Genomic DNA, 11,727 nt, shown 5'->3' with positions numbered 1-11,727 from the left:
GAAATGTTTTTGGATGAGGTTGCGTTGGTTTCTTGTGTTTCTCCTCGCACTTGGCATCACTTTAACCTTCAGCGTGAAAGACTGATCCTACTGCTGGAAAAAAAGAAGGTTGGCTTCTTGCCAAGTCCTGGAACAAGTGCGCCTCCCTTCTCTTCTACTTGGAGTATTCATAGTTAGGGGTTTGGGTTTGGCTGTTTTTAAAAAGGCAAGCCTGGTCTGAACCGGACCAGTCTGCACGGAAACCTTCTCCAGGAGAGAAAGTATCGGAATCGGTCTCTAAAGGGAAAAAGTTCAGATTTTGTGCAAAGACTCAGAGAGGACACAACTCAGGAGACATTTAAATACACCACAACCTGGTCACATTGTTTTATGTTTTGACTAATTTAGTGAAATTGCAAAAGGACAGAACATTAAGCTCTTGCATTTGAATATCAGAATTTTATTTCAGCTCACTTTGGATGCGGACTCTCGTTTTAGCTTTAAAATCGGATTATCAGACACTGGGCATTGTATCTCAGTACACTTTTTTATTTGGGGTCCATCATTGGCGAGGCAAATATGTTTCTCAGTTTTTGTCTTCTGGTGACATTTTTCTTGGGGCTGTCCGGGTGCTTGGGCTCTTACGTACCCTGCGAGCCGTGCGACCCAAAGGCTCTCTCGATGTGTCCCCCGGTCCCCGTTGGCTGTCAGCTCGTGAAGGAACCGGGCTGCGGTTGCTGCCTAACCTGCGCCCTGTCAGAGGGTCAAGCTTGCGGCGTGTACACCGGGACGTGCACCCATGGCTTGCGCTGCTTGCCACGGAATGGGGAGGAGAAGCCCCTTCACGCCCTCCTGCACGGTAGAGGAGTGTGCACAAACGAGAAAGGATACAAACCGGCCCATCCGCCCATAGGTAACACACATTTGATGCATACGATATTACAATGCTTCATGACACAACGCATTGCAAGTTTTTATTGTCTGTATAAACGTTTTAACGATGCATACATTACAGTTCTCAAATTGACATGTTTTATGTTGAATGCATGTTTGCGTGGGACTGTTAAATTGTGAGCTAATCGATTCTAGTTTAAGGTTACTTTACATGTCCTACAGTTATGAAATCATACCACTCTGCACCTTTTACGGGATGTCAGTTTGCATAGAGTTCCGTCGCCCACCTAAGGATTTTACAAAGTAAGGTGTACAGTAGCCGATACTTAAGATAAATTCCCTTCAGTGACTCAGAAGCACATGCAAATATCAAAACTGTTGTCGCGTGCCTTACAGTGATATCTAAACAGAGTAATTATGTGTGTGTTGCATGGTTCTCCACGCTGCAGTGTCATGCGTAAAAGACAGATTGAGGCTCAACCTTGCTAGTTCATTTTTACGCACGCCAGCTAGTGCCACACAGCTCTCCAAGATATGGATGCAGCGTTCTCATGCATTTACTGTATATCTGCGCCAACTGACTGCGTGTGCATGCTACGTCCCGCACCGCAGACACACACGTGCCTGTCTGGAGCGGACAACCTTCGCTCCCTTTCTTTGTCACGTGAGAGCCTAATGTGTATGGTATACGTCATTTTTGCCGTTCTTTTCTCCGCTGTAACCTAGTTAAATCTTTTCTCACATTTAGGCAACCACTTGTACTTTCTTACTGCAACCACAGTTCCCGTGAAAATGATCAATATTTTTTTTTCATTGAGTCTCCGGCCTATCCTTTTGAACACAATAAGGAGGCCAATATTCCCGAGGCTACAGATCTTGTCAAAGCTGATTTAAGTGCAGCCCCTGTGGGTGGTGTTGAAAGTCGGATTACCCCTCAAAGATTAAATCCGTTGGCAGGAGGTGTGTGAGAGAGCGCTCGCGCGCGCGTGTGTGCGCGGAGGTGCACGGCCGAAACCCAGAGAAGCGTGAGTGATTAGATGTGAAAAGTCCGAAGTACAAAATACATAGAACATCTATTGAAATACAAAATGAAGCTTTGAGACTATGCACCTGTTCACATTACTTATCTTGGAATTCTATCTTCAATCCCAGTTTTTTGACTATTTGAGTTGACATGTAAATGCCATTTGCAGTTTTCATGAACAACATCAGTCAACAGAATGGTATTTCAAATCTCCCAAAATATATGAATCCATAGTGGCTGTATACTTTAAACACTTAAGCAATAAACCAAATAGCGTTTGACTGGTTATAAGTGTAACTTTGGACTGAGGAATTGAATTCCAACACACACCGAAGGCTGTAAGTTGTGTGTGTGTGTGTGTGTGCGTGTTGGCTACGCTCGTGTAAGAATGTGTTGAAGAACTGATGTGTGCCAAGTATTTGACTGTACCTAATGCCTGATGGTGTCGCTTACCTTGTGTGTGTGTGTGTGTGTGTGTGTGTGTGTGTGCGTGTGTGTGGCTGCCTTAGTGTACAGCATGTGTGTGCTTCTGTTATGCCTGTGTGCTAGTGTGTGGGTGTGTGCTTGTGTGCTTCTGTTATGCCTGTGTCCTAGGGTGTGTGTGGGGTTTTTCTGTGCGTGTGTCTTAGTGTGTGTGTGTGTGTAAACATTGCCTCCTCTCCTGGCAGTGGTGGGTAACTGCAATCTGTCCCAGCCTGGCAGTGTGCTGGACGGCTGCAGTGATTCAGCAGAATGTCCAGGCTCTCTGCTCTGAAGGGACCTGCACAGGGCTCCTCTGATAGGAGTTAGTTACCAGCTTCTAGTTTCCCACAGTGTGGGGTTACAGTGTCGTGGGGTTACAGTGTCGTGGGGTTACAGTATCTCACCACTGGAGCAAGCAAACACCAACAGGGAGAAGAGGAAATGTGTGACGGAAGCTAAGAGGAGGAGAAGTGAGCCGGCTCTCCTGCCTCTCACTGTTTCTCCTGCCTCTCACTTTTTCTCCTGCCTCTCACTGTTTCTCCTGCCTCTCACTGTTTCTCCTGCCTCTCACTGTTTCTCCTGCCTCTCACTGTTTCTCCTGCCTCTCACTGTTTCTCCTGCCTTAACCAATAAAAGGATGTCATTCCAAATGAGAATATTTCTGGATAGACGGGGTATTGCACAAAGTGTTTTTCTGTATATTCCTCTAAGTTTTGGAAAAGCATAGTACCCACAATACGTTTGCAACAGAGTCTTAATCATCACCTTGTAGTTGGTTTCACATGCAGTAGATTTGACTCTCAGGCCTTCACTGTCACTGGTGTTTTGCTGACTTCTTGCTGTTCAGCATGCTTGCTGTCATGGTGTTTTGCTCCAATTACAAGGCATAAAAGGCTGGTATGCTGTTTGGCACTCAGTTGCTGTGTTAGCTCTTGGAGATCCTGACCCTCGCCGACGTGCCAGCAGATATGACTTCATGGCAGCAGGTCCCTCATCTCTAGGAGCTAGTGAAAGAGCCTTATGTTTGAACAGATTGGCCTTTGCCAAGAAACAAAAAGATGATTAAAGAGAGCCTCCAGATCAGGAAGGCACATGAGTAAGCACACAGTTCCTCATAAACAGTGTCAGGAAAGTTCTTTCTTCGGCCAAAACAACAAAAGAAAGTGGTATATTTGTGCTCTAAGAAAACAGCTGCCAAACTGGGAGTCAGGTGGCTGAGCGGTTAAGGAATCGGGCTAGTAATCGGAAGGTTGCCGGTTCGATTCCCCGCCAGGCCAATGATGTTGTGTCCTTGGGCAAGGCACTTCACCCTACTTGCCTCGGGGGAATGTCCCTGTACTTACTGTAAGTCGCTCTGGATAAAAGTGTCTGCTAAATGACTAAATGTAAATGCCAAATTCTTCTTGTTTTGGAAAATGACACGCCAAAATGAAATATAGTGTATAGACATGACAAGCACATAATGCCACCTTTGACCCTTGGCATAGAAGTGTTCAGAATTCTTGGCTAGCTTTTGGCATTGCACGTGTGCAGTCTGCTTTCACATCTCTTGCATTGTTAACCCTTATCACCCTTTTCCTGCATCAGATCCACTGAAGGGTTAGAAACAGTTTTGTTCTCTTTACATGTGCTCCCCTAAAATTCCGTGGACAAGCACAATCTTGTGTTAAGATGTTATGGGGACATTCATTTTCAAATGTCCAAATCTCAGTGTCAACGTGAGATAGTTCCTGTGGCCAGGCCCTTGGCACCACACCCTAGTGTGCTTCGAAGCAGAGAACTCATTCAGCACGCTTGACTGATTTCTTCCTCTAAAGTTTTACAGCATTGGGTGTAGCGTGTGTTTGTCGCTGACACCTGGGGGCTGGGCAGCAGCTGTGGAGAGTCTCCACTGTCAGGAACACGTGAGTCCACACACAGTGACATCCACATACTGACTGCTGTTAGCCGCCCTGTCACCATCGTCCAGCTAGCCCAGTGCTGTGGACGGGATAACACCACTGAGACTGGATCAGCAGTGTCCTGCAGATAATGAATCATGCATCGGTTGAATCTGTAAATACATTGATCCATATGCTTGTCCCAATACCACAGCAAAGTGTTGACACATCTCCATAGCCCTGCATCAGGATTGGTTAAAGGATATTCTTTTTGTCTTTGTGGATGAATGGGTGTACAATAACTACAGTGACTCTATTTCCATGTTTTGGAATTAAAATCTCAAACTAAAATCAGTTGGACTGTTGTTTAAAGCTTAAGCCCCTGTTTGAGCGTAGGCTAGTGGACTGAGGAGGGCTGACACGAGGCACAAACAGCTGCTTCTACCACAGGGGGGCTGGAACGCTGTCAGTGACGCGTGTTGTGGTGATGAAGACCCAGAAGGAGACAGCGTGCAACCCTGTGGTTTGCACGGGGGGGGGGGGGAGGGGGCAGTGGAGTTAGGGGTTAGAGTCCGAATAATTATAAACATGCTCTTCTGCCTGTTAATGCCTGCAATGCAGTGAAGAAAACTATATGACAACAATAATGTTTAACGTAACTGGCCCCTCAAACAGTACAACTGGCCCCAGATTGGCCCCTCCAGTTGAAATAGTCTACAACTTCCCCTATAACTCACATGAGGGGTGACACCTAAGACCAGAAGCAGGCTTGAACAGTCAGACACAGCCCGACTCCCACCATGTTACTGTGCTCTCTGTACGGCACTTTCAACTGCTGCTCATCATGTCTTCAGCTTCAAGAGATGCTTGTGTCTGCTTGGCATCAGACGCTGCAGAGGGTTCACTGAGTCCGTTACCTATGCCCCCCTTGGGAAGCACCAACATCCTTAAAGAACAACTGCTCTTAAATATTAAAGTTGTTTGAATTGTTCACACAGCTATTTATAGCAGTCCCTCTGCAAGGCAGGAAACGTAAGGATTGCGCCTGTGCGCCATTGTGAGCTTAAAAGTTATATCCTGTAAATATACAGTGACTTGATTTGCACTCAAAATGCCAATGATACAGACAGGACACGGCGTTCTGAACTGACATGCAGCTCACCACACCAAACCCACTCGTCAGATGGACGAGTTCGCTACAATCACAGTATCAGCCTCCAGCCCTACAGTCCAAGTTCAACTCGCCTTGTAACTCAAGTGAGAAGCAGTCGTGCTTTTTGCATCTTGAGGTATTTCGCCACCTTCTCAGGCCAAGTGTTGAAAGTGAGAGAACCTCCGTTTGATGACCTCGGTTTGGGTCCTGGGTGAGAGTTCTGCAGTCCTGCCTGACAGATGATCACATGTGGGATTCCAGGCTGTGTTCTCAGTATAATGCCTACAGTGTAGGTGTCACTGCTCTCTTCTAGCCTGGGTTTCTCTCCTTGCCTCCCCCTCTACTCTGTCCTGCAGCAGCACCAGTGTTATTAGGTCATAGACTCCACCCAGGCTTCAAATATCCAGCAGACCTGGAGCATTGTTGATTGAATGATTGAAGGCTTCTCCTCCTCATGCGCCCTGCTCAGCCTCACTGCCTCTGCTCTCAACACCTCCTGTCTGGAAAATATGTCATTTCAGATGGCTTCAGTCACACAACTAAAGACTTGGGGGGGGGGGGGGGGGCGGGAGACATCAGGCTTTTTTTCCGACAACGACAATTTCCCCAAGCCTGTTCTGTGGCTCTTTCCCCTCCACTCGTGAAGATGGAAAAGAGAGAAGGACTAATAGAAGGATGGCTCATCCCTTCTGCTCAAACTCCTGCGCTGAAAGAAACGAGGTATATTCATGAAGGAGAGGGAGTCAGATAGCTGAGCGGTTAGGGAACCGGGCTAGTAATCTCAAGGTTGCCAGTTCGATTCCCGTCCGTGCCAAATGACGTTGTGTCCTTGGGCAAGGCACTTCACCCTACTTGCCTCGGGGGAATGTCCCTGTACTTACTGTAAGTCGCTCTGGATAAGAGCGTCTGATAAATGACTAAATGTAAATGTAAATGAAGAGTAATTGCCTTCTCTCCCGTGTTCATTATTTAACAGGGCTGTATCGGGTGCACCTCCTTCCTTCCTCTTGTCTTAATGAAAACTTTAGCCAGAGCAGGCGGAGAGATAGCGATACCTCGTCGGGCTCAGCTGAATGGAGTATCTGCACGTGACGGTGCCGTCCTGGCTCCGGTCCAGCGGCTTGGCAGCGTCTCAGTAGTTAAACACAGACCCACTAAGCTGCTTTACAAGGCCAGGACCCTGAGCACGGAAACACTGAGATTCTGTGGCTGGAGAGAAGAGCCCACTTCAGAAACGACGATGTTGGTGATTTAGTGAGAGAGATGGAGGGTGTGAGGCTGTGTCTGCACTGAGACTGCTGCTGGTCAAAGCTGCCTCTCATCTCTGGACTGTAGACACAGTTCATTGTTTGGATGCATACTGTAGCAAGACTACATGGAATATCCTTTTGGGCTTCCCAGCACAGCTAAACATGATCACTCATATATATAACACCCTATTGTTGTGCAGCTCTATTGTGCAGCTCTCTCTACATTGGAGCTATAAAGAGTGCATTGGAATCACTCGTTTGTAGGTGTTTCTGAAACCGGGCAGAGCTGCTGAGAAATATGACTAAATATGTTTACATTTCATCTATTGTTTTCCATGCCAGAGCTGGGTATGTATTTGTATGTGTTTACATTAGCGTGTTGTACCGCATTTCAATCAAGAGCAAAGAGACTTTAGCTTCTTCAAAACAAGCTGCTCCAACTCTTCAAATAAGAGGATTTTATCAACGGCAAGGCATCAGACGCAAATGAAAGCTCATAGGACATATTTATTTTTAGTAGTTTATAGCCCTGTAGTCTGCACAAGGAGACACGAGGACATATCCAAACACTAACTGGAGCCTGCCAAGTCATGAGTTGTGAGATTAATTTCAAAGAGGCAGGACTGCAGTTCAGAAGCCAGGGACCCAATTCCAGTAATCTAGTCCCTTCACCCCCTTCGCCCTCCCCCCTTACACTCCCCTGCTGTGTCAGACGTCGCTCCTGGGAATCCACTGCCCGGTTACACCGTCTGCCTATCGTTTTCCAGACAGGCAATGACAGCCAAATCATGAACGTACACTGAAAGAAAGTAATGGTCTTTGAAATCATTCGAACACCTCCTCTCAGCCTTTCAGTGTTTACAAGGTCTCTGTCTCCTCTCTCCCAGCCCCAGAAGTCCTGGCTTGGCACCCGCCCGTGTCGCAGGTTCCACCCACCTTGGCTGTCCGCCCCTGAACAATGTAGCGGGTTTTCCTCGCTGGTTAAATATAAGCACGGCCATCCACTGTGATCACAGCCCCAGGCCAGCTGGGGAACTGCCCAGAGTCCCACAGAACCTTTGTGGGACAGCTAAGCTAGGGGTGGGCATTGTCCCTGTGGCCTGAAAGGACCTGGAGATAGGGTGGCTGGCTTAAGGGGGCTGAGCCGGGGGGAGGCACAGGAAGGATTGGTTGGGGATAAGGGATCAGGACCCCAAATCTCCCCAAGTCTGACTGTGGAACTTCTGGATTGCAGTGCCCTCTTGGGGAGGCTGCTGAAAAGCCTGTCCCTAAAAACAGGCTCTGTGGGTTAGAAGTGTGGATGGTTTTGTCATTGGTTGTAGTTATTATTTGGTTATTTGGTCATAAATGTAGTTAAAGATGAAACTCACTGAGCTGAATTTAAAGAAAATAAAGTTAACTTTAAAAGTAACATATTTCAAAGATGTGTTTGTACCCATAAGGATTGCTTGTGCCCATGTATCTTCAGTTTGCGCAGTGTGAGAGCCTCAGCCTGGTCCTGGTCCGTCCAGGACCAGGCTGAGGCAGGACTGTCTGTTCTGACAGAGGAAGGGAACAGCCCAGCACTCACACAAACGACTTCAAGTTTGGGGTTGGGGTTGGGGTTGGGTTTGGGGTTGGGGTTGGGTTTGGGGTTGAGGTTGGGTTTGGGTTTGGGGTTGGGTTTGGGTTTGGCTGGTATGAGGTGAGCAGAGAGTTCATCAGCTGCTGATCCTTGATCCTCTGCTCTATAAACACATGGAAACAGAAGATTTGGTTGAAAACCCTGGGAAACGCATCTGTCTGTATATTTCCTTTAGGCACTGGAATAACAAGCCACTGAATACTTGGGATTGTTCAGTAAAGTAAATGATTACAAAAGTACAAGCATCTGCCTATTTTTAGATCTGCTTTGACCGTAAGCACAAAACATGGCTCCTGGATCTTTACCACGAGTCCATCCCGGCTTCCTGCCAGGAGACGTGGCCGCCCCTGGGGCACACGTCAGGAGGACAACAGGAAGTGTCATTGGGACGGGATCACGCCTGTTGACCTGGTGATCTCTTCACCTTCCCCAGATCGCGATTCCCAGGAACATGAGGACGCCATGACCCCAGAGACCACAGACGACCAGCTGCAGCTGGCTAAAGTGCCGCTCCACCCCAAAGACCTCATCAACAGTAAGAAGATCCAGGCTGTGCGTAAAGACCGCAAGAGGACCCAGGCCAAGCTTCGCTCCATGGGAGGGCAGATGGACTACTCCCCGCTGCCCATTGACAAGCACGAGCCAGAGTTTGTAAGTGGGAGCAATCTAACACGATAAGCCGACACGCTAACAGTTCAGAACACAACATGAGCTTCCAGTTACAGTATTTAGAACCGCATGACTTCTTTTCCAGTTTTCCAAGCTAATATTGACAGGGTTGAGACGTTGTTAATCCAGTTATATGGAAACGACACTGAGGGTTAGGGTTGTTCCCATCCTTCCTGTTCCTCCGCAGGGTCCCTGCAGGAGGAAGCTGGACGGGATCATCCAGGGGATGAAGGACACCTCTCGTGTCATGGCTCTGTCTCTCTACCTCCCAAACTGTGACAGGAAGGGCTTCTTCAAGCGCAAACAGGTAAGCTATTCATGACTTGTTATTTGTTGTTGAATTGGACCTGAAGATCAACATTCTTGGGATTCATTGGTTAAATTAAGAAATGTATCTTTACTATTATGTTACTGAAAGCGCACTAATCTATGTGACATCAGGACCCTGTATCTGCATTCTCCTAGCGTCCAGAGAGCCTCATGTTAACCTCTTTGTTCTCACTCTCTTCCTCTCTCTCTCTCCTCCTCCTTCTCTCTCTCTTTCTCCAACCTTTTCTCTCTCCTTCTCTCTGTCTCCCCCTACTTCTCTCCTCCTCCTCTCTCCTCCTCTCGTCTTTTTCTCTGCTCCCCCACAGTGCAAGCCCTCTCGTGGGAGGAAGCGGGGTATCTGCTGGTGCGTGGACAAGTATGGCGTCCAGCTTCCTGGCACCGACTACAGCGGAGGAGACATCCAGTGCAAAGACCTGGAGAGCGGCAACAACAACAACGAGTGAAGAGGAGACTCCGCCCCCCTGTCCTGACCCCCTGACCCAGGGCCCTGCTCCACTCCGCCCCCCTGTCCTGACCCCCTGACCCAGGGCCCTGCTCCACTCCTCCCTCCTGTCCGACACACCCTCCAGTCACTTTGAGAATTGTGTTTTTTCAAAATGAAAAAAGAGAAAAACGACAACACCCCCCCCCCCCCCCCCCCCCACCCCCAACAAAACAAAAAAACACACAAAAAACTAAAGGAAAGAACAGGCTGAGAAGAGACACCTGACATCTTTTGTCGTTATTGACCAAGCACTCGTTTCCAAGGACAGAAACCCTGATGGTTCCACCCTCCGTCTGTCCTCCAGTCCCCTGATAAGAGCTGGGTCCCTGCTAGCAATTCGTAAAAGTATATACACATATAGATATATTTTTGTAGAAGCTGGGGTTTAAGCACCAAACTTTGTACTATGTAAAGCTAACATAAAACCGTGGACGGGAAGTTCAAAAGGCACACTGATTACAATACTGTAACTATTTAGGTGTTTCCCATCTATTGCCATTGACGTATAAGAAGAGATAGCTCTTACTTATACAAGAGGCAGAATTGTTTGTTTTTTGTTTGTTTATTTTCCACACACAAAACAACACAACATAAGACAGGGATGTTTTGATCCAGTAGACTCTGGGTGTTTGGTTCTGTCAGAGCACTTAATTTTAATGAATAGGGGAAACTGCTTGGATGTGTGTAACTTCACTGTGTGTGTATGTACGAACATGCATGTGTGTGTGTGTGTGCATGTGTGTGAACGAGGGTGTGAATGAATGACAGAGTGAGCCTTTAACAAAAGAATGTTATTTTTTCTCTTTTCATTTTGTCACAACCATTATGGCTAGTGCTTGAAGTAGTTTCTTAAAGGGATGGAATCTCTACGTAGTCTAACAGTATGTCTCTAGGATGGGAGATTGTTTCAAAAAACTGAAAAAAGAAAAAGAAGCAGATCATTACAGACAAACCTTTATAAGTGGCTCTTTGACTCTGTAGCTAGCCTGACATGCCAACTGTGCCTATTTCAACAGACAACGCCATACAAGGCAACCTGGACCTCAGCAGAGAGCACTGCCCCTACTGTTCATGAAAAGGAACTGCCACAAAATGTGGATTCCTAGATCTGTACCCTCTGAGTGACTCTGTCAGAGTCGCTTCGAGGAGAAATAGATCAAAGAGGATTCTGAATCGACCTTCCAAGCTCAAACTGCTTAATAACTCCAGTAATACTTAGTATTGCTTGATAATGGACAAAACCATGCTTGGAAGGAGCTTGTTGAAGAGCTGTTTCTCTCAGTACACCAGGTGTTGTCTCCTATGGCCTAGTTTGTTCTGTTTTCTTTGCCTTCAGTGAAGTAACAACTGCCCACTTTGAGCCATGTTCCTTAACCCTAGGGTTGCCCCAGCTCAAAGCAAACTTGGGGTTTTACTTTAAACTCTGATTAACCAATATCACACACACACGTCTATGTACTGGTGCTTGGAGAAAGGTGCATATCATTTAGCTTGTAAAACTATTTGAATAGTTTCCATGTAGCCCTTTAGAGTCCGGCTCTTGTTATTTGAATACAGGACAGTCAAACAAGCTAACTCCTCCTCCCTCCCCCCTTCAGCTTGCACACTCCACAGTTGTTATCTTTTATACTTTCGACAACTAGTGTGTTTTGACGACTACAACCTAACATGACTTGCGTTTGGAGAACAAACAGCCAGCAGTTTCCTTTCTATGAAGAGGCATGTTTCAAAACACAAGGGCACCTCAGACCTACAGGGTGGTTATTTTTTTTATTTATTTTTTTGTGTGGTTTTTACATCTGTGTGTGAGACACAGTGCCTTCCTCCATGCAAATCCATTTGAACAGTGACGTGGAAGTGGGGTGGGCCCCCAGGGAGCCCGAGGCAGGCCCCCTGACCAGCCAGGTGCCGTATCCTCTGGACGTCTGGAGGTCTAGTTTGGATGTAGACAAGCGTAGCTCTGTCTTTGAAACGGTCT

The 11,727-nt window shown here is 47.1% G+C and overlaps 1 protein-coding gene across 1 annotated transcript; it reads left to right on the top strand.

Moving 5' to 3' along the window:
• Window positions 1-208: 208 nt before the first annotated feature.
• On the top strand, window positions 209-9,900 carry LOC134017067 (insulin-like growth factor-binding protein 5). Its single transcript, XM_062456348.1, has 4 exons — window positions 209-892; window positions 8,700-8,917; window positions 9,123-9,242; window positions 9,571-9,900. The coding sequence occupies exons 1-4, from the start codon at window positions 559-561 to the stop codon at window positions 9,706-9,708; spliced, it is 810 nt and encodes a 269-aa protein (XP_062312332.1). The 5' UTR covers window positions 209-558; the 3' UTR covers window positions 9,709-9,900.
• Window positions 9,901-11,727: the final 1,827 nt, after the last annotated feature.

The sequence above is a fragment of the Osmerus eperlanus genome, chromosome 3, assembly GCF_963692335.1.
Source record: "Osmerus eperlanus chromosome 3, fOsmEpe2.1, whole genome shotgun sequence".
Lineage (NCBI taxonomy): Eukaryota > Metazoa > Chordata > Actinopteri > Osmeriformes > Osmeridae > Osmerus > Osmerus eperlanus.
Note: the sequence above shows the minus strand (reverse complement) of the source record. Positions and strands in the feature narration are given on the sequence as shown.

Excerpts from the sequence above, each read along its gene's own strand:
- LOC134017067 (XM_062456348.1), top strand. The coding sequence starts at position 559 with ATGTTTCTCAGTTTTTGTCTTCTGGTGACATTTTTCTTGGGGCTGTCC. Across the intron at positions 8,918-9,122 it reads ACAAGCACGAGCCAGAGTTT|GGTCCCTGCAGGAGGAAGCT; the intron begins GTAAGTGGGAGC and ends GTTCCTCCGCAG. Across the intron at positions 9,243-9,570 it reads GCTTCTTCAAGCGCAAACAG|TGCAAGCCCTCTCGTGGGAG; the intron begins GTAAGCTATTCA and ends GCTCCCCCACAG.